The 22,443-nt window shown below is 42.0% G+C and overlaps 1 protein-coding gene across 37 annotated transcripts in view; it reads right to left on the reverse strand.

Annotated features, from left to right (window-relative positions):
* The window catches only part of LOC113034636 (neurexin-1a), a 261,169-nt gene that overhangs the window by 116,187 nt on the left and 122,539 nt on the right, over positions 1-22,443 (reverse strand). For 21 of the 37 annotated variants that reach the window (XM_026189393.2, XM_080287804.1, XM_080287799.1 and 18 more), the window contains 5 exons: positions 19,612-19,734; positions 18,711-19,092; positions 17,534-17,724; positions 16,068-16,241; positions 5,399-5,518 (listed from right to left, as the gene is read on the reverse strand). In XM_026189393.2, the coding sequence (XP_026045178.1) occupies positions 5,399-5,518; positions 16,068-16,241; positions 17,534-17,724; positions 18,711-19,092; positions 19,612-19,734 (990 nt within the window). Of the gene's footprint in view, positions 1-5,398; positions 5,519-14,848; positions 14,876-16,067; positions 16,242-17,533; positions 17,725-18,710; positions 19,093-19,611; positions 19,735-22,443 lie in introns of all 37 variants that reach the window. The other 16 variants (XM_080287803.1, XM_080287777.1, XM_080287776.1 and 13 more) reach the window with 1 other exon arrangement.

Genomic DNA, 22,443 nt, shown 5'->3' on the forward strand with positions numbered 1-22,443 from the left:
CACACCTGTAAATACTGCAGATGGAAAAAGATCGTAAATAACACATTTTCAGTTTTGGATTAATGCATATTTACTGTTCTAGTGGGCACTGGGCGTCTATGATTGAATACAGCGATAAACTACAGTAACACTAAAGTGTCTGAGTAAAGAAAAGACATTCCCCAGTAAAACAGGCTCAGTGATGTGTTTTAATAGGTATTTTATACAAGAACGGAGCCAGTAGTTCTGGGAGTGCTAATGCAGAGACCACTTATAAAGTAGGATCATTGTTCATTGTTGGATTTCATGACAGAAAAATAAAATACAAGAAGATTTATTCATTAGGGAAAGATAGGTTGAGCAGGTGAGTACACCCACAATTCCTCTAATAAATTGCTGTTATAAACCATTGGTAATGTAAAGATATATACATCATAATTAAACTTTGTTGATCCGTAAATATTAATATAGACTTTATTAATGCCACACTGGAAGAAACTCACCTGTTACAGCAGCACAAAATAAGGCGCAGCTCATAAAATGCTAAAACTGCTAAAAATGGATCAATTCCAGTAATATTTGTAAATATAAGCATGTATCCTTTTATTTCTTATGTATAAAGATTTGTTCCCCATTAAAAACTCAGATTTGTCTTTTATTATTCTAACTTTTGAAAAGCCTCCTGCTGCCTTACAACCGATCAATTGTATGTGCTATACTTCCTGCAAGCATGCATGCACATTTGAGCGGATGGCTACCCAAGTGAATACACAGAGGCACTTAAGACTGCCTCTATTATATCTCGGGGCACAATGGCTGTTCAAAGCTAGGCCAAGCGTTCAATACAGATGAAGCCCAAATATTTTCAGACCCATAGATTTGTTTCTCTGAGTTGCATTAAAAGACACATCCAGGGCAAAGATAAAATTACTTCCATGTGACAGCAGGCTGTTAACTCCAGTACCTCATATCCCCCTGGCCCCACTGCTGGACTGGGTGTCCCCTTGTATCGATTGGAATAAAACTAAGTGGTATAATTCCTGCATGCCAGCACAAAGGAACAGGGCAAACTGTCTGTGGTGCTTCCTGACTATGTGTGTTTATCTGCATGACAAATCTTAAAAACAAACACAACTGCTCCGAAAGAGCGCTGTTTAAAGAACAAAACAATTTCAGGAATTTTCTTGAAGATTTAGAAGAGACTGTTCATGTAAATCCCTCGTGCTGCGGCTGACTAATATAACTATGAAATGTGCAACACTAGAGAATCCCAACAAAACTTACAGGCTAGTTTCTTTCATTTTATGATTTTTCTTACATTTCTTTCATTGTAACCTTGAAAGACTGTTTGAAATATTTATTTGAATTCTTGCTTTTGTACTGTAGAGTGATGCAACACCTCAGAGCCAGTGTGTGAGTTTGTGCGTGCTGCAAAGAAGCTGCCTTTAGACAATATGAAGGAGGAGCGTGTAACAAAAACAGGATACTTTTACTTTTGCATGTGCTCAAAATAAAATCCGACCAATCCGGTGGCACGCTTGGGGCCCAGACAGACTATTCTCTAGCTACAAAGGCACAAGAACGAGCACTGACTTAGACATTACAGCTCAAATGAGGAGGGTGGGGGGTTCTCTTTGCCCCTTGGGCAGAGACAATGGAGACTAGACCCACATACAGTCTCCATTGTTGATACAATATTGACATGGCACTAATAGCTCTGGCTACGGGACAGAGTAGAAGAGCAACCAAGCAAGATGGAAATCGCGTGAAGGCCAGGCATACCCCTTGCTGTATCCTCTCCACAACACACTTTAGCTAAACAACAAGCACCAATCTATTTGTCTCTGTACATTACCCTCAGATGCTTGACCACTACAGGCACACTCCCTCAGGAGTTCCAGACTAAAGTTTTAAGTCCCACCCACACACGCATACACACACTAAACCGGCTTCTGAACTGAAACGAGAGCATTATCCCAAAAAGAAGACTCACGCTCAAGCCTTTAAAAAAAGTGCTTACAATCTTTTTCTTTGGCTGCTTATCTGCATCTGTTTGAACGTGCAGAACGCCCCTGATGACTTCACCACACACAGATACATGCAGTCTGGCTCTTCTGTCAGGGTCACTTAAGAAAATATGTTCCAAATGCCATTTCATTCCTGCTGGCAACCAAAACAGTTTGTAGTAATAAGACCAAATGCATGCTTAACACCATTCACAGCCATCATAACTCATTTTGCATGGATGACTTTCTGAGAGGAATCTGATTCATCTTCGAAAGCATCGCTTTGATTATTTTTATTTTTTTTTATTTTTTTTACACCGACTGTAGGTATCCAGTCGTGATAATTTGTTCTATAAATACAATTCTAAGTTATTATGTCCATAGTTCATTCAAAAAAAAAGAAAAGAAAAGGAAGGGAAAAAAGAAAATACTGGCACATCAGTGTTTGGGAGACGATAAAGAGAAGATCTGAAGAGAGTTTTCATCATCTTTCCCATCATTCAGAAGCGAAAGGTACAGAGCTGTTATGAAGCTGAAATACTTTTATCATAAAACACTGAAAGCACAGCCAAGAAATGATGCTATACTCTGAAAAAAAGAAAAAGTGCTGCGTGTATGATGTCAATACAAGCCACATATTCAGTGTTAGCAAAGCTTTCAGACATCTTAGTGATTCAAATCTTAAGAACCAATTTGAATCAATTTGATACACAATGCCATCCTAAATGGGACTAAAACACCCTTCAAATATAAAAATGTAAGATTGCCAACTAAGACATCAGTGTTGCCACTACTGATGTCTTTCATTTGCTTAAAAATGATGCCAAGTGACTGATATTTCCACTTCTATGTGCAGCTTCAGAGGGATGGATGTTTTCGTAGGATAGATACAATTGTACCAGTTACAGTACAACAAATCAGTCTGCTGTAAAGCAGCATGTCTAAGTCAAAAAGTAAAATTTTTTATGGACAAGCCCAAGAGATGCATTGTAACTTTAATTAAATTGTATAAAACCACTGTTTAATAGCCTGGATTATCTTTCAGTTTTTACAATGAAAAAAACCTTTTTTTGCATTTAATAACTGAAAAACTTCAGAATAAATAAATAAAAGTGTATTCTTAAAAATGATTACAATGAGTAATGAAAAAGTTAATTAACAACAAAAGCACAAAGTATTGGGATCAAAATGATGCTTATTTTCAGCTTGTAAGCTAAATATTTAGAAACTAAATTGTGGTATTATGCTGTCACACATGTACAATTCACCCTGGCTGAATATTATGGGGCCAGGAGCTGTTAGGTGATTTTTCCCTTCCTTGCGATAAGGCAAGATTGGAGAAATATCTAGAAATGCACATAGCTCCCCAAGTAAGTGGCTTACACAGAGGCCCAGTGCTTTGTTGTAAATTGCCTGCATTTCAGCTTATGCAAATATATCAGGTAAAAAAAAGTGATGTGTTCTTCAGAAATGCTGCTATCCTTCTTTTTGCGCCCCCCTCCCCCCTTCTATATATCCCCATGACAATCCATCAACAGAGATAAAACCCGACCATCTCAAGCTTCATTTTTCTCACTCACAGATATTTCCTTCAGCAGACCCGGGCTCTCTTGAGTCGCTATTCTGAGAACTAGCTCAGTTCATCTGTAGTGAAAGAAATTTCTTGGAAAGTATGTTTTTGTGGTTACATATTAAATCCCTCGGGTGTACACATTCATCCATCCCATTGCTTTGTCAGGTCAGTAGGAATAATGAGACTAGCTACAGTAACTAGACTTAGGTAGAGCAGTTCCGCTCCGATATAATATATGCAAACATGCCCCATGAGTCTTCCTGCTCCCAATGTTGTCAATGAGCTCTGTGGGTCAGAACAGGATGAATATGTATGACAGAAGAAAAGGAGAAAAAATAACGTTCCAAGCTGGATTTCTTTTCCTTTTAACGCACAAGTTAGGTTCACACGGAGTTCACCGGCAGAAATATGCCCCCAGCACAGCCCTATTTCCTCTGTTGATCCAAACACGGCCCGAAGAATGGAAGGTAGAACAGAACAAGCAAAGGAGGCGCAGGTTCACAGCAAACTTATACTCAAACATATCATGGACAGAAGAATCCTTTTAGTCTTATCTCTGGCTGCAGATATGTTGGAGGTATAGGGCTGCATGAGAATCTATTAACACTTTCAGTTGATAACAAAAGACAGGGGTCTTATCAAGCAGCTAGAAGTGAAACAGAATGCATTAACATTTATGGTGCTCTCTCCTCTGCTTTTGTGTCATCTCTAGAGTGCCCACTCTGTTCCTCTCTCCTTAATGCACTTCGGCACTTTGCTCATTCACCTCTTGCTGTGTGAACTGCTGCAGAAGAAAATAATGACCAAACAAAAATCCCTTATGCATGTTTTGCATAAGGAAGTAGCCCAATTTTCAAAAGGTGGAGGAGACATTACCCTTGTTCGCTCGAAACCTTAACATTAATGAGCACAAAACCAAAAGTCCATTTAAGCATCTTTAAGAGAGATTAATAACACGGAACTTTAAATCACATCATGGGGCTCCGATAAAGTTTTAATGGGTGGGCATACGAGCATTTATGGGTTGCAAATGCCTTATTTGGGGTAATGTTGATGTATGAATGCGTTCCAGTACAATTGCAATAAATAACAAGCGCTGTTATTTGTTTTCAGCTCATGATGTATTTGTTTACGTCTTTAGCTTGTTGTTGATGTTTTATTTATCAGAACACAATGTGCGTTGCTCCCTCTAGCGGTACAAATCTCAAATTTTAATGAGCTTTCACCGAACTGTCAGACGCTATGTGTCAAAGTTTCTGCCCTGCAAAGCTGCAACAGCTGCCGCCGCCCTCAGTGAAAGACAACCTATTCAAAGCCGAGCTACGGAAATACTGAGATTCATTCTAACCGCGTTTTGACATATCAGTCACTAGTTACAGTACCCAGCACGGTTTACAAACCCGGAGAGTTTACAAAACAAGTACACCAAGTTTCTGGCAAACGACGTGCTTCGTGAGGACACAAATATAGAACAGAAACAGGAAACAATAATGAGCCTGAGTCTGAACGCTGTGTGAAAGCAAGGGATAAAAATGGCGCTCCTGTTAATGATAACACCCACCTTTAAATGTCTAATACCAAGATTTTCTTGGCCGCGTTCAAATAGGTTAACAGATGGAATGAATTATCTGTCTAATACTGTGAAATGTGTACAGGGCTTTTTTATTTTTGTGTGACTCACACAAGGAAATGAAATGGTGAAAAATAAAACATCATCATAGTATTGGGGGGCTTAAAAAAAAGCATGCCAACAAGTAATGATGGCTTTGTTCTTTTCTGACTTTCAAATAAGAACTAGAGGGATTTTAAGCTTTGAGAACAAGTAAAGGTGGAATCCTACCGTCATTACACAGCGGTCCTCCAAATGTCGTCATGCTGCAGTCACAACTGAAGCCCTCCCACTGCTGAAGACACACACCTTGGTTGGCACATGAGTCCTCCTGGCAGGTAGTGCTGGGACCTGAATATGGAGACAAACAGATATCTGGTGAGGACAATTTTTTTAATACTAATAAATACCTATGGACTCTAGAGTGAAATTAAATATTAAAGCACACACAAAAAAACATAGAATACTAGCTGTGTACAAACCCTGCGATAAAAGGCAGCGAACTCAACTGTATTCAGCAAACACACACAACCAAAAATGATAAAAATGTAAATAATTTTAACGCTTGAGTTAGACTTCCATTAGTAATTTAATTATTTTCTTCCATATAGTCACATTTAATGCATAACAGCAATTTAATCCACTCAATTCCATTTTTTCTCCGAATCATCACCTGTCAATGAGCTCAGTGTGCTATACCTAACCGGGCAAGGATGCTCATTTCTTAAGGTGCAGAGGTCCGTGTACTTTTAAACTGCACTGTATTGGTGCTTCCTGTGAAAGTGTTTAATCTTCATGCTTGTGGATTATTTCCATTTTACCACCAGTGTATTCATCCTCCAGAAGCATACAGCTGTGTGGCCTCTACAGACACTTTTTTCACAGCAGCCACTTTGACATGAAAGAGTAGGCAAGCACAGGTGTTGGTAATCACATTAATTAAGCAATAATTACCTAAAAACAACAGAACCGTTCTCCATGACATCAGCAGCACCTGTGTTTACCAGCTATGGAAAAAAAGGTCCATTGCGAGGCTATTATGTTTGTGTTAGTACAATTCATGTTAAAATGTGAGTGTGAAGCCAAGTGTTAATGTGTAAATGTTGTATTTTATGAGACATAGTAATTTCTAACAATCTGTATTTAGACTACGTTAGTCTAGCAAGTTTACACATTAACAGTATTATCAATGTCAGGATCTATACTTATGATTCATGACATACAATCGGAACAAAATGAGCACTTTTTAATAGTTTAGTTATAATCAATGCACTGAGGAGGGCTATTTTTTGTTGCTGTTTTTTATTTATTTACTCATGAGAGATTGAAAAAACAGGAAAATTGCAGAATGGCAATCGCATTCTTACACATTTTTTTAATGTATTGGAGCCACAGTAGCTCCTTTTCCGATTCAAGAGTAGCTATGGTAACTGGTTAATAGTTTCAGCATTTGCTGTACCCTGCTCAAGGCTGAATAATGCAGGGGGGAAGCAGAGGGCATTCAGCAACATGAAAAAAGAAATGAATTCCTGATTGCTTTTGTCAAATATTTCTCTGAATGCAAAAAAGTTCCTCTCGCTACATTCTACATAATATATTATAGTGCCTATTAAATCTTTTATAACATCCCTAATAAATCACATCTGCAATTCATCCTCATTTCTGACTCACTTATGATTGAAGTAAACAGATGTGTTATGGCATACTTAGAATAATTTCAAACAATTAACATACAGAGTTATTCATCTTAAGAGTTCCAATTCATCTGACTTCTGCTGATGTAGCAGAGCATGAATCCCAGCTGAGAAAACGGTGACGCTCATTTCTAACACTAATAAATGAATATGTATTAACATGTTTTAAAAATAAAATCTGATGAAATATTTGTGAGGGACCTTTTTATGGTAGATGCAGCAGATTTAGTGAGCTTGACCTTTTGGGAAGGTCTGATCGTGTTTGGAGTCCAATGATTTGTCTTTGTGAGTTTGCCTCTTTGGAGGCCCTCAACAGACAACCTGGCTTCTAAATTTGGGAGTGCAGAACTTTGCACCGTTCCCTCATTTTATACACATAATGGTGCATTTATCTAGAATTTCTACTACACTACATTCACAGAATTGAACAAGAGTCTCAAGCCACTTTTCATTTCTAGATTTTGCTGGGAAAAAGTGATTTATTGAAACATATGCAAACATACCTGGAAATAAAGCATATAAGGCAAAAACACAAGTTGCACCATTCTAACAAACTTTAAAGTCGATATTTGGTACGACCACCTTTATTCTTCAGCAAAGCCTAAACTCTTTTGGCGAGCTTTCATTTTATTTCTTTAAGCAGTCTTCATGAATAGTTCTCCAGGATTCTTGAAAGAAATTGAAAGCTCTTCTTTAGATGCTGGCTGCCTTTTATTTTGTTCTCTGTCGAGATGATCCCACACTGCTTCAGTAATTCACTGGCAGTGTGTTTGGGATCATTGTCGTGCCAAAAAATGAAAATGTTGCCAGTCAGGCACTTTCCAAATGGCATTGAACGGTGGTTCAAAATCTCATGGCACTTTTCTGAGTTTCATTAGAATTTCATTAGTTTTGACTAGATCGCAAACACCACTGGCTGAAATGTAGCGTCAGAATATGGCAAAACCTCCACCATGTTTTAAAGATTGTTGCAGACACTCACTGTTGTATCTCTCTTCTAAACTCCTCCATCCTCCAATGATGATGACTTGAACCAAAAATGTCAAATTTGGATTTATCAGACCCATTGCAACTGATTCTCAGTCCTTTCTGTGTGTAATTCGGCACACCTGTTCTCCCTGTTTCCCTTCCTTAAGATGACTTCTTGACAGGTACTACTCCACTGAAACCATTTCTGATCAGTCTTCAGTGAACAGTAGATGGATCAGATGGTTCTCTTTCATAGCATTCATTTCGTGTCTCACTATGGGAACGCCTCCTGCGTGACCTCATCAGAAGCTCAAATACCATTACGCCAGCCCTTACAGGCTGGCTAGGTGACGCCCATGTCAGGAGGGGCCAGTGCCTCCCTATATAATAGGCTGACATAGCGTCAGATGTCATTCAAAAACCTCTCCTCGCTTCTCACAGAAGCCTGTAGACAACTGTGCTATTGGGTGCTAAAGCTAAACAACTCGGTCGCCGGGCGCTTTGTTCCCAGCTTTTCAGTTGTCCACTAGCATACAAGCAGTAGCAATACTGTTCTGTGGCTAGTGCGGGTGCCAAGTAGCAATACTTTCAACGAAGTTGCAAAACTTTGTCCTTGCAGCAAGAAGATTTCTGCCTGGGATACACACCCCGTGTGTGTGGCATGCCTGGGTTTATCTCACGCTCAGGCTGCCTTGACACCCGCACAAGACTGTATCCACTGCGCGGCTTTCCCACGCAAACTACTCCGCCGCAGGCTAGCTCGCCAGGCTAACCTGTCGGGTGGCGACCCTTTGCTGTGTGAGGCTGCTGCAGCGCAAGGAGAAACTGAGATGCCCGATGATTTGGCCGCAACGGCAGGGCCGAGCTGGGCAGAGGCAGACCCTCAGCCCATCGCGACCGCTTTCCCGTCGCTGGAGGCACACGGAGATCGTGTGTTTTTCCGCGATGCTGGAGTCACCAAGGGAGGAGATGCTAACGAGGACGGAGATGAGTCGGCTGACTAGGAGTTCCTGCTGTCTGACGACGGCGAGGAGGAAGATTCCACCTCCTTGGCTAGCATCAGCTGGGCTGCAAAGCCCTTGGCTACCGGCGAGGTTGAAAAACCGACACCGCCGTCTCCCCTGGATCTTGACATGCAGGACATGTGCAAGCGCGCAGCCGCTAGGCTCAACATCCCGTGGCCCGCCATACAAACAGAGGTTGTAAAGTCTCGTTTTGACGGTAAGAAATTGCCAAAGGCGAAAAAGACGGGGAAGCATGTGTTGCCTGTTTTCCCTGAGCTACTCGATGAGATAGCGGTGACGTGGAAAGCAAAACCTTACAGCGAGAAACACCCCATCGTGGGGAGCTCCCTGCTGGATTGTGAGGGGATGGAGTCTATCGGCCTCCGCCAGATGCCACAAGTGGAGCCGTTGGTGGCGAGCCATCTTCACCCGAAGATGTCTCTGTCCTCATCGGCTCCATCTCTCCCCTCCAAAACAGACCGCTTCCAGTCTAGCCCTACGGATAAGTGCTACAAGGCAGCAGCTCTGTCAGTAAGAGCCCACAACGCCTCTTCTATGCTAATGGCTTACCAAGCTGAGCTAGAAGAGGACATGACAGCTAACCCAGATACCACAGTGTGGGAAGAAATCTGCGTTATTACTGACCACGTCCTCCGCCTCCACAAGTTAGCCATACAGGCTACTGGGAGAGCCATGGGCCTCATGGTTCTTCAGGAGCGAGCACGCTGGCTCGGGCTCACCAACCTGACGACTAAGGAAAAAGAAGAACTCCTCGACACCCCTGTCGTCCCTCACGGTCTCACGAACCCAGTTTCCCCCCTTTATGGGCCACCCTGCCGCCTCCCAGCTCCGTTCCAGAGCAAGTTCAACGGGACATGTCCCACACAGAGTGCTTAACTCGGGCCGGCGTTCCTGTCACCGGACCCACCAGAGGGAAAGAGAGCCACAGTTCGCAGTGTTGTTTCACAAGCACTTCTCTCATGCATTCTGTATTTAAAAAGCCCCGACACGCGCATCCAGGCAGTTTGCCGAGGGCGCTGTCGAGTGTTGCAAAACACATGAAAAAATCAAACATGCTGAAAAACAGAGCACCGTCTGCCATAACGCAGCCCGTGGAGACTCGCGTTTCCACGGCTGTGATGATCCAGATGAGCCCGTCACCTCGCTCGCCTGTGACAGAGGTGACGGGACACCGAAATGGCGCATGTTTCGCGCTGCGACAACAAGGGGGCGCCAAAACGCCATATTCAGTGGATTGGCCAGTGAGCGCTCTGTCTCGCCACATGAAGAGCTGGGCCACCTGCACTCAGTCAGCATGGGTGCTGAGGACATTGAAAAAGGGCTACAGGCTGCAATTCAGTGTCGCTCCACCACATTTCAAAGAAATCGTTTACTCTCGTGCTCTGGGCGAGTCTGCCAGGTTTCTCCTGGAGGAAATTTCCACCTTGAGAGACAAAGGAGCTATAAGAGTTGTCCCTCCCGAGGAAATGCACAGCGGATTTTATTCAAGGTATTTCCTTGTGCCAAAGAAAGGGGGGAGGAGGATGAGAGCCATTCTGGATCTCCGTGCCCTGAACCGGCATTTGAGGACATACAAGTTCAGGATGTTGACGCACGCCTCGCTGCTACGGTTTGTACGAGCGGGCGACTGGTTCACATCAATCGACCTGAGGGATGCTTATTTCCACATCCCCATATATCCCCCACACCGAAAGTATCTGAGATTTGGTTTCCAGGGGATGGCATACGAGTTTGTAGTCCTGCCTTTTGGTCTCTCACTGAGCCCAAGGGTGTTTGTGACGTGCACCGAGGCAGCAGTGGTCCCGCTCAGGAAAAAGGGCATTCGGGTGGCCACATACATCGACGATTGGCTCGTGGCAGCCCCAACCCGCCAGGGAGCGACTTGTCACACAAATGCTCTCATACACCATCTGGAGAGTTTGGGTTTCCAGATAAACGTGGAAAAGAGCACATTGATGCCAACTCAATGCATTACTTTCATAGGGCTCAGCCTAGACTCCCTTCGGGTGAGGGCTTTTCTGTCCCCGGAGAGAACAGCGGCCATACAGTCATCCCTTGCACTGTTTTGCAGAGGCAACACAGTGACCCTCAAACAGTGCCAGAGGCTGCTCGGTCTGATGGCTTCTTCTCTAGTGGCGATAACACTGGGACGCCTGCACATGAGAGGCTTTCAGCGCTGGGTGGGCTTGCGGGGACTGGACCCTCACTGAGACGGCCACCGTCGCGTGAGAGTCTCTGCAGACTGTTCACTCGCTCTCCACGAGTGGAAGAGGCCAGGTTTCTTGTCTCAGGGCGTTGCCATGGGGGCAGTTTCAGCCAGGAAGGTGATTTCCACAGATGCCTCTCTTTCGGGCTGGGGCACCACCCATGAGGAAACAGTGAATGGGGAATGGGGCCCTCACATGCGCTCCACCCACATAAACTGTCTGGAACCGCTGGCGGTTCACCTGTCGCTAAAACACTTTCTCCCTTGGCTGAGAGGTCATCATGTTTTAGTGAGGTCGGACAATTCCACCGTTGTGGCCTACATCAACAGACAGGGGGGTCTGGGGTCCAAGTTACACACACTGGCACACAGACTGATAGTCTGGAGCAGTGTCCACCTGCTGTCACTGAGAGCAACTCACGTGCCGGGGATCTTGAACTTTGGAGCAGATCTTATCTCCAGGGGCAACCTGCTGTATGGGGACTGGAAGCTTCACCCGGAGGTGGTGAAGCAGATCTAGCTGCGATTCGGTCAGGCGACCGTAGACGTTTATGCATCCAGGGAGAATGCTCAGTGTCCCCTGTTTTACTCGCTGCACCATCAGAGAGCTCCACTCGGGGTGGATGCTCTAGCTCACGAGTGGCCGAGAACCCTCCTCTATGCTTTTCCCCCAGTGGCCCTCATTTCTCCAACTCTGGCCAGAGTGAGGGAGAGAAGTTACTATATGATCCTGATAGCCCCGCACTGGCCAGGGAAACACTGGCTGGTGGAGATTTTTCAGCAGCTGTGCGGCCCACCTTGGCCGTTACCACTACGCAGAGACCTCCTGTCTCAGGCACAGGGGGAAATATTCCACCCCCACCCAGAGAGGCTAGCTCTATGGGCTTGGCCCGTGAGTGGTTTAACCTGAACACGGTGGGGCTCCCTCATAGTGTTATCGACACTATTCAGTGTTCTAGAGCATCGTCTACTCGGACGCTATATGAGCACAAGTGGCGTGTGTTTGAAAGCTGGTGCTTAGAATCACAGGCCATCCCTTTTCAGTGCTCTGTGGCTGTGATTCTGTCATTTCTTCAGGCCCTGATTGATAAGGGTAAAGCCTTCTCCACCATCAAGGTGTATTTGGCAGCAATTTCGGCCTGCCATATTGGTTTTGAGGGAAAGACTGTTGGCCAGCATCCCTTAATATGCCTTTTCATGAAGGGTGCATGGCGTAAATTGCCTACGTCTAGGCCGTTGGCTCCATCGTGGGACCTTCCCACAGTATTGGCTGCGCTCTCCTGTTGCCCATTTGAACCCCTGGAACAGGTTGAGTTAAAATTTCTGTCCTTGAAGACAGCTCTTTTAATTGCTTTAGCTTCTGCTAAATGTGTGGGAGAGATCCACGCTCTCTCAGTGCATCAGTCATGCATTCAGTTCTCCTCGGATAATACGAGGGTCAGTATGCGGCTCAACCCTGCCTTTGTCCCGAAGGTTGTCGGCACATGTTCCCCTATAGAACTGCCGGCCTTTTGCCCACCGCCTTTCTCCTCAGAGGAGCAACAGCATACCTTGTGTCCAGTCCGTGCTCTGCGCATTTACATGGACCGAACCCAGAGTGTCAGACAAAGTGACCAGCTGGTCGTGTCCTGGGCTAAACCACATATGGGAAAGCCTGTGTCTAAACAGCGCCTCTCCCATTGGATAGTAGGAGCAATTGCCCTGGCCTATACTAGCAGGGGCCTTCAGCCCCCTGCTGGCTTACGTGCGCATTCCACTAGAGGTCTGGCAACCTCATGGGCTCTCTTTAGGGAAGCTTCTATTCAGGAGGTGTGTGCAGCGGAATGCTGGACCTCACCTCATACATTTGCTAGGTTTTACAGGTTAGATGTGACAGCACCTAACCTAGCACATTCAGTCCTCAGTGCAGGTTCTTCCCGGGTGGGGGCCTCTCCCCTGTGAAGTGCTGTTGGGGACAGTTGTCTTCTTAACAGGCATGTCTGGCAATCCGGGAGTCAGTATTTCTCCCATAGTGAGACACGAAACGAATGCTATGAAAGAGAACTTAAGGTTATGTATATAACCCCGGTTCTCTGAGTAGCATGAGTGAGTGTCTCACCAGACCGCCCTCCTTGCTATGGAAGCGAGGAAGAGGTGGGCTTGTTTTGAATGACATCTGACGCTATGTCAGCCTATTATATAGGGAGGCACTGGCCCCTCCTGACATGGGCGTCACCTAGCCAGCCTGTAAGGGCTGGCGTAATGGTATTTGAGCTTCTGATGAGGTCACGCAGGAGGCGTTCCCATAGTGAGACACTCACTCATGCTACTCAGAGAACCGGGGTTATATACATAACCTTAAGATCTTTCACATCTTTGCTGGAGTTTCTTAGCTATGTCAAATGGAAAGTCCATTCTCCCTGCAGCACGGACTACACTGCCCATGAGGCTACATTCTTTAGGGCTATGCCTGTAGCATTCTGCCTATTACCTTAGCACAACAACAAAAAGGCGCTCTCTCACCCAGGAAACACGCAGAGCGAGAGCGTCCCCCTGTAACCATGGCAGCCGCAACGCTGCCGCCTGGAACTACAGAACATAGCTGTCAAACAAAACCGAAACAGTCCTGACCTGCGACAATATGAAATTATGAAACAGGAAAGTACCCCCGTGTAATCCATTTATTTCAACAAAGTAACTGTATTCTAAATACCACCTTTTTAAACGGTAACGGTAACGGAATACAGTTACTCATATTTTGTATTTTAAATACGTAACGGCGGTACATGTATTCCATTACTCCCCAACACTGGTAGTCAGTTACGTGTAGACCAAACTACACAACTGTATCATGCTTGAATGATTCATATGTCAGTGCAAAGTTGCTTATTAAACAAACACATTGTCCTAAAAATGGGCAGCCAATATCTAAAGAAAAATGTTGGAAGACATTCAGAAAGCTGAGAGAAGTATTGCTTCAGATCACTGAAAAAGTTATAAGAAATACTGTCTCCATGGAAGAAAAAAATAAAGGAATGAGGGATGGCAGAAGAATTTTGCACAGTTCGGTGCTTCTCTTGAAAGGTGTTCCCTGGAGTAGTAAAAACCTACTTTATTCCCATAACAATGCCCAAATTGTCTCCCCAAAACCCTAAAACAGTTTCAGATAATATTAATAGCGCTTCATATACTTCAGAGTGTATTTGACTTTAGTTACTGGCCAGTGGTTCTGTTTGTTTCATGCCATATTTCACTGTTTATGTAAGTGTTAAATCTTGAAAGAGTCAGTCCTGTTGCTTGGAACACCTCCTACTTACAAAATAGAAATAGAGTGCCAGAGACAGTGAGAATACAACAATAGGAAACACTGGGCTTAATAAGATTAATAATAGGTAAGACATTACAATGACCAACTTTAAGATCAAAAGCTGAATATTTTAAGAGGAAATCCATGCAGGATACATTTTTGTTCTTCAAACCATTAAAAGGCATGCTCAGAAATTCCCTTATATGTATATCAGGGAACATCAAAAACCCCACAGTGGAAATAAAAGTTCCAATAAACAACATCCAATATGTGAGTGCAAATCCACACATAAGCCCCATAGACTCTGATACAAGATTATAATGAGACTTGTATTCCTATGGGACTTAAGGCCATTCCACATAGTTGGTGGTTGAATGGCAACACTAGGCAGTTATCTTGTATTGAGACATGTGGAGGTAGTGATAGTTAGAGGGTAGATATGTTGTAGATGCACACGGGGAGAGACATCAGACTCTTTATCAGACAGACAAAGCTATCTACCTTGCAAGTCAGCTTTCATCAATGCAACTTTTGTCAGCAAAATAATAGGAAAGGAAAAGGCAAAGTATACCAGCTGTTAGTAAAAGCAGCAAGATGTCAGAGATGGAGTAGCAAAACACAGAGTGCTGAAGAAGGAGAGACAAAGGGAAGGATCTTTGTCTTCAGAAGGAGCCAGAGGTGGAAAAATTATACTGTATAATGAAGGCTAGGTTAAGCTAAACTGTTAAAGCAACCAACCAAAAATGGCTTCAGCAGCATAAAGTAATACCAAGAAATTGCTGCTATTAAAGGAAGCGGGCGTTCTTTTTCAGGAAAATTTAGATAACTTGTTAAAAAACAAACAAAAAAACCCAAACACCCAGAATGTTTCATTATTCATTACTGACTTTTAATATAAGTAGCTATATGTTATACGGCGACTCCACCATCACAATCTAATAAATGTGTTAACATTTCCATTGGGAGTCTCAATTGACTCTGTGTAGGAGGAAAAAAAAGAAAACAACAAGTTTGACAGACCTGCACGGGGAGATGAATTTGATTACATTTGTAATGTCAAAACACAAAAAGATCAGAAGCCGCACACTCGATAGAAAAAGAGTGGATGAATTGTGAAATTAAACTAAGTGACTGACGCTGGAAAATAAATCTAATATTGTCTCTGGATATGGTGCACATATTAGACTGGGCAAATGATATTTATGCATGCAACAAAGGATTCATACATAATTCAAAAGGATTGCTTCTGGCAAACTCTCAGATCCAGCAAGCATACATAGAGCAAAACAGAATGGGGGTAAAATAGGAAATAACACTCGCAGTACAAAAATGGCAGAGAGAATAAGCAGATTATGGCCAAGTGAAACAGAAACGATTGCCCGTGGAGGAGCGTCAGAGTTTGATGCATACTAACAGAATACTAACACATTTAATGGATGTTAAATTATGTGCCACAGGTTGCCAGTGTGGGTGCCTCGGTGGGTGTGCTTCTCAACGAGTGTGTCTTCGTCTTGGACAAGTAGGAGAATGGGAATACTGAGCAGCTTTGCGTGGCGCTGCAATGACCCCTTAAGATGGTTTTGTGAAAATAAGGGGGAAAAGATTGAATAAAGAGGGAAAAACAACTGAATTTATACCTGAGCTTGGACTGACTGAGCTTGACAGTGATTTATCATCATCGACCCACTGCGTTCACTTATTGGGTTGACAGACTACTGACCTTCACATCCTCTCTCTATTTGTCCCACACAGTCCAGGGCATCTGACATCAAGTCTGGGAGCCGCCCGTTCAGATCCATTGATGCCAGACAACCTTGAAAACCCTCCTTGGCATGCACCAGTTTGGGCAGCTCCTTGTACATCTCCTTAGCCACCCCTCCAATATACAGGTTACCTGTAAGGACATGAGAAATATGACAATACTGACCCCTAGTGGACATAAAAAACATTATCAAATATTTTGGATGGCTTTTTAAACTGCGTTTAAAGTGAACATGCCAGGCATTAGTAACAGTTGCGTGAATTATTTTATTCAAGTGAAAAAGTACATGAGGTTAATTATGTCTAGCTTTGGAAACCTTTTCTAATTGTCTTGATTTAAATGTTTTTTTGTGGGTGGCTTTTTTTTGTGGTCATGTCCAAGCCAGACATTTGTCATCTTTCATGTTTGTGCTGTTTCATTAACAATTTCAGATAAGGAAAATTACAACACTCTTCAGGGTAGTACACCAATTACCCCAATGTCCTTACAAGCTGTTTTATGTTATTAAATGATAATTCTTTAAAATAACTTTAATTCAAGGTTGGTCTGCTGAGCACAAATGGCCTTGTTTTTATGAACATATGCACATTGTTAATGGCAGCTGTAGAACAGATTAATGTGGAATTCTTGCTCAAGGGTACCTAAGTGGTGCTAATGAGTAAGGGCCAAGCATTGTTCCTACACACCCCTGCTGGGTCCACCCTGCTGGTGCAAACCTTCATTCACAAACCCAGGTCACTGCTGCCTCAATTTAATGTAAGAAATACACTGTAGTGCACTCTCAGGAAATAAGATACCCTTATCCTATTAGGTGTACAACAGGTTCACACCAGAAAAGGGATGCTCTAAGGTGCTGTTGGTGTACCCTTGAAAGGCATCCCTTATATTGTCTCATTTTCTACCTTAGTATAAGGAGGAAAAGAGCCAATAACAGACATAAAAAAGAAGTTAACTAAGGTTAATGACTTAATTATTATTTAATTATAAATTTGGGAATGGACTACCATTTGCATAGTACATTTCTAGTCACAGAGGTTATTCAGTGCTTCATCTATTTCATATCTGCACCTGCATCCAACAGAAACCAGCTCAGAACCATCCTCGCAAAAATAGAAAATTGTAGCTGAGAGATGACACTGCTGTCCTTTGGACTAATATATTTTGAATAAAACTTATCATGTTATTAAAGTGAAGAATAAAATATTAAAACATTACATTTTTGCCCATATCCCCATTGCATTTGACCTGATATTACATTGCAAATATTACCCTTTTTCATATATATACCTTTTTGGCTCTCAAAAGGCACACAGTTACCCTAAGGTCCAATAATTAGCTTTAGAGGTGGAATTCATGGACTGTACCTGCAGGGATAGGAATGTATTTCGTTCTAGCCCTGTTGCAGAGAGTGTATGTGTGCATACCCTTCAGGTCCAGGTTTTTGGCTCCTGTTGTTGTCTGCGTGGTAATCTTGGTGTCAATCTTGACAGTGTGGAGGTTGTTGGTGTCCCTGGAGATTATAACATTGTGCCAGTGGTTGTCGTTCAGGGGTTTGTTAGAGTTGCCTTTGATCAGGTGGGCTCCATTCCCCAGGTCAGACACATAGTGTAGGTAACTGGAGGAAGATATTTAACTATCAGCTAATATCAGATGTGTTCTTTGTCATCTTGTGCTTTACATAGACTGTTTATCAGAGTAGACTGTAACAATAACAACATTGATACAAATAATTATGCTCATGTATATAAATATATTTTATACTGAAATGTCGCTGTTGGTGGCTGTGCGTTTGAAAACATAAATATACAAGAGTTTGAAAAAGTGGAAGTTAATAATTGGCAGGTAGAATAAACAACAAAGGGCAATGAACAGCGCTGAACAAATCATCCTTAAATTATTTGCTTTACAGTCAATTTGAGATTCGCACGCTCGTTTTTAATTAAAAAATATGGCGTCAATGTTTAGCACGCGGGAAAGCCTAACTTGCGGCATTACTTAAAAGAAGGTTATTCTATAGCTGCAATAAGTGTGTAGTCGATTCTCTTTTATGTTGGGTATTTGCTCTGCCTTCATGAAGATTAAAAAGAACAGCAATAGCCGACAGCTCTTTCAGTAAATATTCTGGCGTAGAGGTGATAAGAGAAGAATTTGAAGTAAAGGCATAAAAAAAAAAAGCTGTCAAGAATTCTTTTCTGTTTGGAAACTGTCCTGTGTAGGAAGGGGTGCATTATTAAAATCATAATCCATTTTTATGGAGATTACTGCCTAAATAAACATCACCTACACTGGTATAAAACTGGATAGGCACAGTTTAATGGTTTTTGCTGTCAGTATTTGCTGGACTTTGCACCTGTTGGCAGGTAGGTCTGCCGTATGTGTAAAAAGGAGACTTTTATAACAACTGTTGCACTGACAGCAACAACAGCAAAGCAAAAATGTCAGGCATATTTTTTTAATGTGTCTGAGTGAAGGTTTGGTGTAAACCGTCACAAAAAAACACCAGTGACATCAAACAGTCAAGTCTACTGGGTACAAAACAAGATATATTACAGGCAAAGCACTTTTCTTTGACAGAATGAATGCTGCAAAGTCTCCACTTACCCTTTAACCAGCTCCACCACAATGAAGTCATTTCCATCGCCACTGTTATACAGGATGAGGCCGTCCGAGGAGGTGGTTTTGAACTGAAAAAAAAGGTGCATGGAGTAGTAGGCCTGCAGAGTAGTGAGAGTCACATAGCTGGAGCGTGACTTGAAGGTGACAGGGTCAGCAATGATGTTCTTGAAGCCAATCATTGCATTGAGCTCACAGTAATCAATGTCACCATTTTTACAGAGGTCTATGTAGGCCATGCCATTGAAGGAGAGGCTCTGGAGGTGGCCAATGAAGTTGGAGGGCACCATGGACATGAAGCGCTTCTCTGTCACAATGCCCGTCTCAATGTTATGGAACTCCAGCTGGGTGTGGTCACCTGCCATTTGACCTTTGATCGGCAGAAGTGGGAAGGGGAGAGAGGGTGTTATTGGGGATATCTGACAGTTAAATGGGCGCTGCTTTGCAATTAAAGGATCCACTTTAAATCCTCTCTGAAAAGAAATTAAAGAATGGCTTCACAATTATTGTCTTTAAGGGAAAAAAAAACTTCCACCAGATGCCCTTTTCATGCAACCCCCAGGAGATTAGAGTCTTCTCCTGGGACCGAACCAGGGATCTTTCACTTGTTAGGTGGTGCGTAAATCATTTGTTTCAATTCAATCTTATTTCATTTATGCAGCACCAAAGAACAACAAGGTGAAAAAAAGAGAAATAGAGACAATTTTATTTTCCTTTTCAAACAGCAACATTTTATCTTAAATTTTTTTTTTTTTTTTAAAGGTTTTATTCTATATAGAAAAATGATCAAACCCTTTTTCCTGATCAGCAAAGCATGTTATGGATTATTTAAGTTTACATATTCAAAAAACTACTACATTACATCAAATAAAAAGAGGATGAGAGGTACCTTCCACAGGTGGAAGATCATCTACGGTCAGTTTCAAATTCTTGCCCCTCCTGAACACACGTACTGTGTGCCACTCATTATCATTCAGATTCTGACCCGCAAAAATTGTCTCTGGACCTTTGCCTGCAGGACAGTCCAAACAGCGGTTAACACACACACTTAATACAGACACACATACACACATCCATAACAGAGAGGTTGATAAAAGTAGAATAAGAAAGAGGGAGATCAAAAGGAAGAAAATGTGAATGGATGAAGTAGTTGGACAGAGGAAGAAAACATTAAGGTAAACATAGTTAATGGTCCATAAAAACACATTTTGACTTGCATTTGCAGCACTGATCGCACCATTAGATAAAGCATCAAAATTCTGAATTCTCCCTGAACACTATTTTCTTTGAACCAATAGGAGGGAGGCCATAATCAGATGCTGTAATATATTCAAACAAGTGTTTTCTGTGAATGCATAATGTGTGAGCTTTGAGTTAAATGGAGACACAAATATAAGCTTGCTATACGACTGATGTCTTCTTTCTTTTGAGATTTTCTTAAATTCCTATCATGCCACTTGGTGGCAGCAAATAACTACCAAAAGGCTATGACTGGACAGGCACTTAACAACCCAGTATCACTCTCCATCTTGTTTACCTACAAGAGTGCAGGCCAATATTTGATTTCCCTCATGTCCACCACATAAAATGAAATAGTGATGCAAAAAGAAACACCTGCATAATGGAAGCATTGTGGTTGGCGGTGAGCAGAGAAAAAAAGGAACAAATAAAAAACAAAACAACAGAACAGACCATTTTAGCCCTCGTGCTAATCGTACAAAAACAGGAAATACAGAATGTGCTTTTTATCAGCACCCTTTGAAATAATTGATGCTCTGGAAAATGGAGAAGGTTACTGAAACTGCACAGATGCCATTTAAAAAAAGCTAATGAATCCACTTTATTAAATCAATAAATGCTGTTTCCTATAGTGCTGCAAATCTGCCTTGCAAGGATTTACACATTCAAAACTTGTATTTAACTGAATTTTGAAACTGAGAAATTGTATCACATTCGTCCTTAAATACACAGGACTGTGAAAAAGTTTTGAGCCACCCATCATGTTAATATATTTTGCTTCCAAGGAGCCAGACTTTCCTGTAATTGTTTAATGCAGTCTTGAGCAATGGTTCTCCAGAACCAGCCCCCCTCCCCCCCACCCCTAAACAACAAAAAAACAAACATGTTTCAAAAACACAAAATATGTTCCCATTCGTTTAACTGAATTTACCAAAAATGTCACAAATAAAACATTTTTGCAACAACAAGGTGATTCTTGAAAAGCTTTTTGCTGATAACTCTCAGCATGGTGCACAGTTCATCTTGAGAACACTGGACAAGTAAGGGATAAAAGGAAAAGTGTCAGACCTGAAATATTATCTATAGCAGATCTGAAAAGAATGTCCTTAAGAAAAAAAATCCAGCAAAGACCTGACACAGGATCAGAGAGATGCGTCTGGCCCTTCAACAGATGGATCTACTGTTTGCCAAAGGTTCGAAATGCACTCAGTGGAAGGGTGGCTGTCAAGAAGCCAGTCTTAAGGAAGGGAAACAGGGAGAGAAGGCTGAGGTGTGCCAAATTACTAATGAAAATGTCTTATGGAGTGATGAACCAACATTTGACACTTTTGGTTCAAATCAATATCTTTATGTGTCTACAACACAGTCATTTGTAAAACACGGTGGAGGCTTGGTCATGGCTGCATTTTAGCCAGTGGTGTTTAAATAAGTACATTTTGATCCACTATGCAAAACCATCTTGAAAAGAACCTAATTGGCAATGACCTTTCAGCATGACAATAATCTTAAATACACTGCCAATGCAGTAGAGCATATCTGGATAGGAAAACACACAGTGGAACACTATCAGTAATGGATTGGTGTCCCCAGAGCCCGGATTCAACATTGAATCACAGAACAGAACAAAAACGCAGCTAACATCCAAAGAAGAGCTTTGAATGTCCTTCAAGAAGCCTGGAGAACATGTCTTGAAGTCTACTCAAAGAAATTACGAGAAAGCTTGCCTAAGAGAGTTCAGGCTGCGTTGAAAAATAAAGGTGATCATAGCAAATACTGACTTTCAAGCTTGATAGAATTGTACAAACTCCAAATTATATTTCTATGTATGTTTGCTCATGTTTCAAAGTGGTCGTTCACTTCAAAAAAAATATAAAGAAATGAGGGGCGACTAAAGATTTTAGCACAAAGCTGTATATAATTTTAAAGTGTTTGATGCTAGCATCACATTTTAGAAATACTGGAGCAGGCACAAACTACACCTAAAAAGGTTATTTCTATAACAACTAATGCAAATATGGACACACGACACCTTCAATCAGCCAAAGCTCATTTATGGTGGAGTGAGGTGAAGCTGTGTGATGAGTCCAATATTTTCCAAAATTATTTTTGAAAATCAGAAATGCCACATCTGCTGACTTCTGAGAAGAGCCACCCAGCTTATTAACAGAGGGTGATGATGCAAGCAAATGATACAGGGGTAAAATACACATTTATGAATGCAACATCCAGACTTTCCATCTATTAGAAACATCATGTGCATGAAATTCTGTTTAAAATGTATATTTTACACATCTTCCTGTCTTTAGAAACACGTTGCTTACTAATAATATCACTTAAACATTTTAAATATTCTGATTATTTTGTCATCCAGTCCTGAAATCAGCATATTATATGATAGCATGTCATATGTGTTATTGCTTGCAGTCATTAATGGGTTTGTAGAGAACCCCTGTGCCAGAAACTCAAGGGGAGATTAAGAATG

Source organism: Astatotilapia calliptera, chromosome 13, assembly GCF_964374335.1.
Source record: "Astatotilapia calliptera chromosome 13, fAstCal68.1, whole genome shotgun sequence".
NCBI classification, from domain to species: Eukaryota; Metazoa; Chordata; class Actinopteri; order Cichliformes; family Cichlidae; genus Astatotilapia; species Astatotilapia calliptera.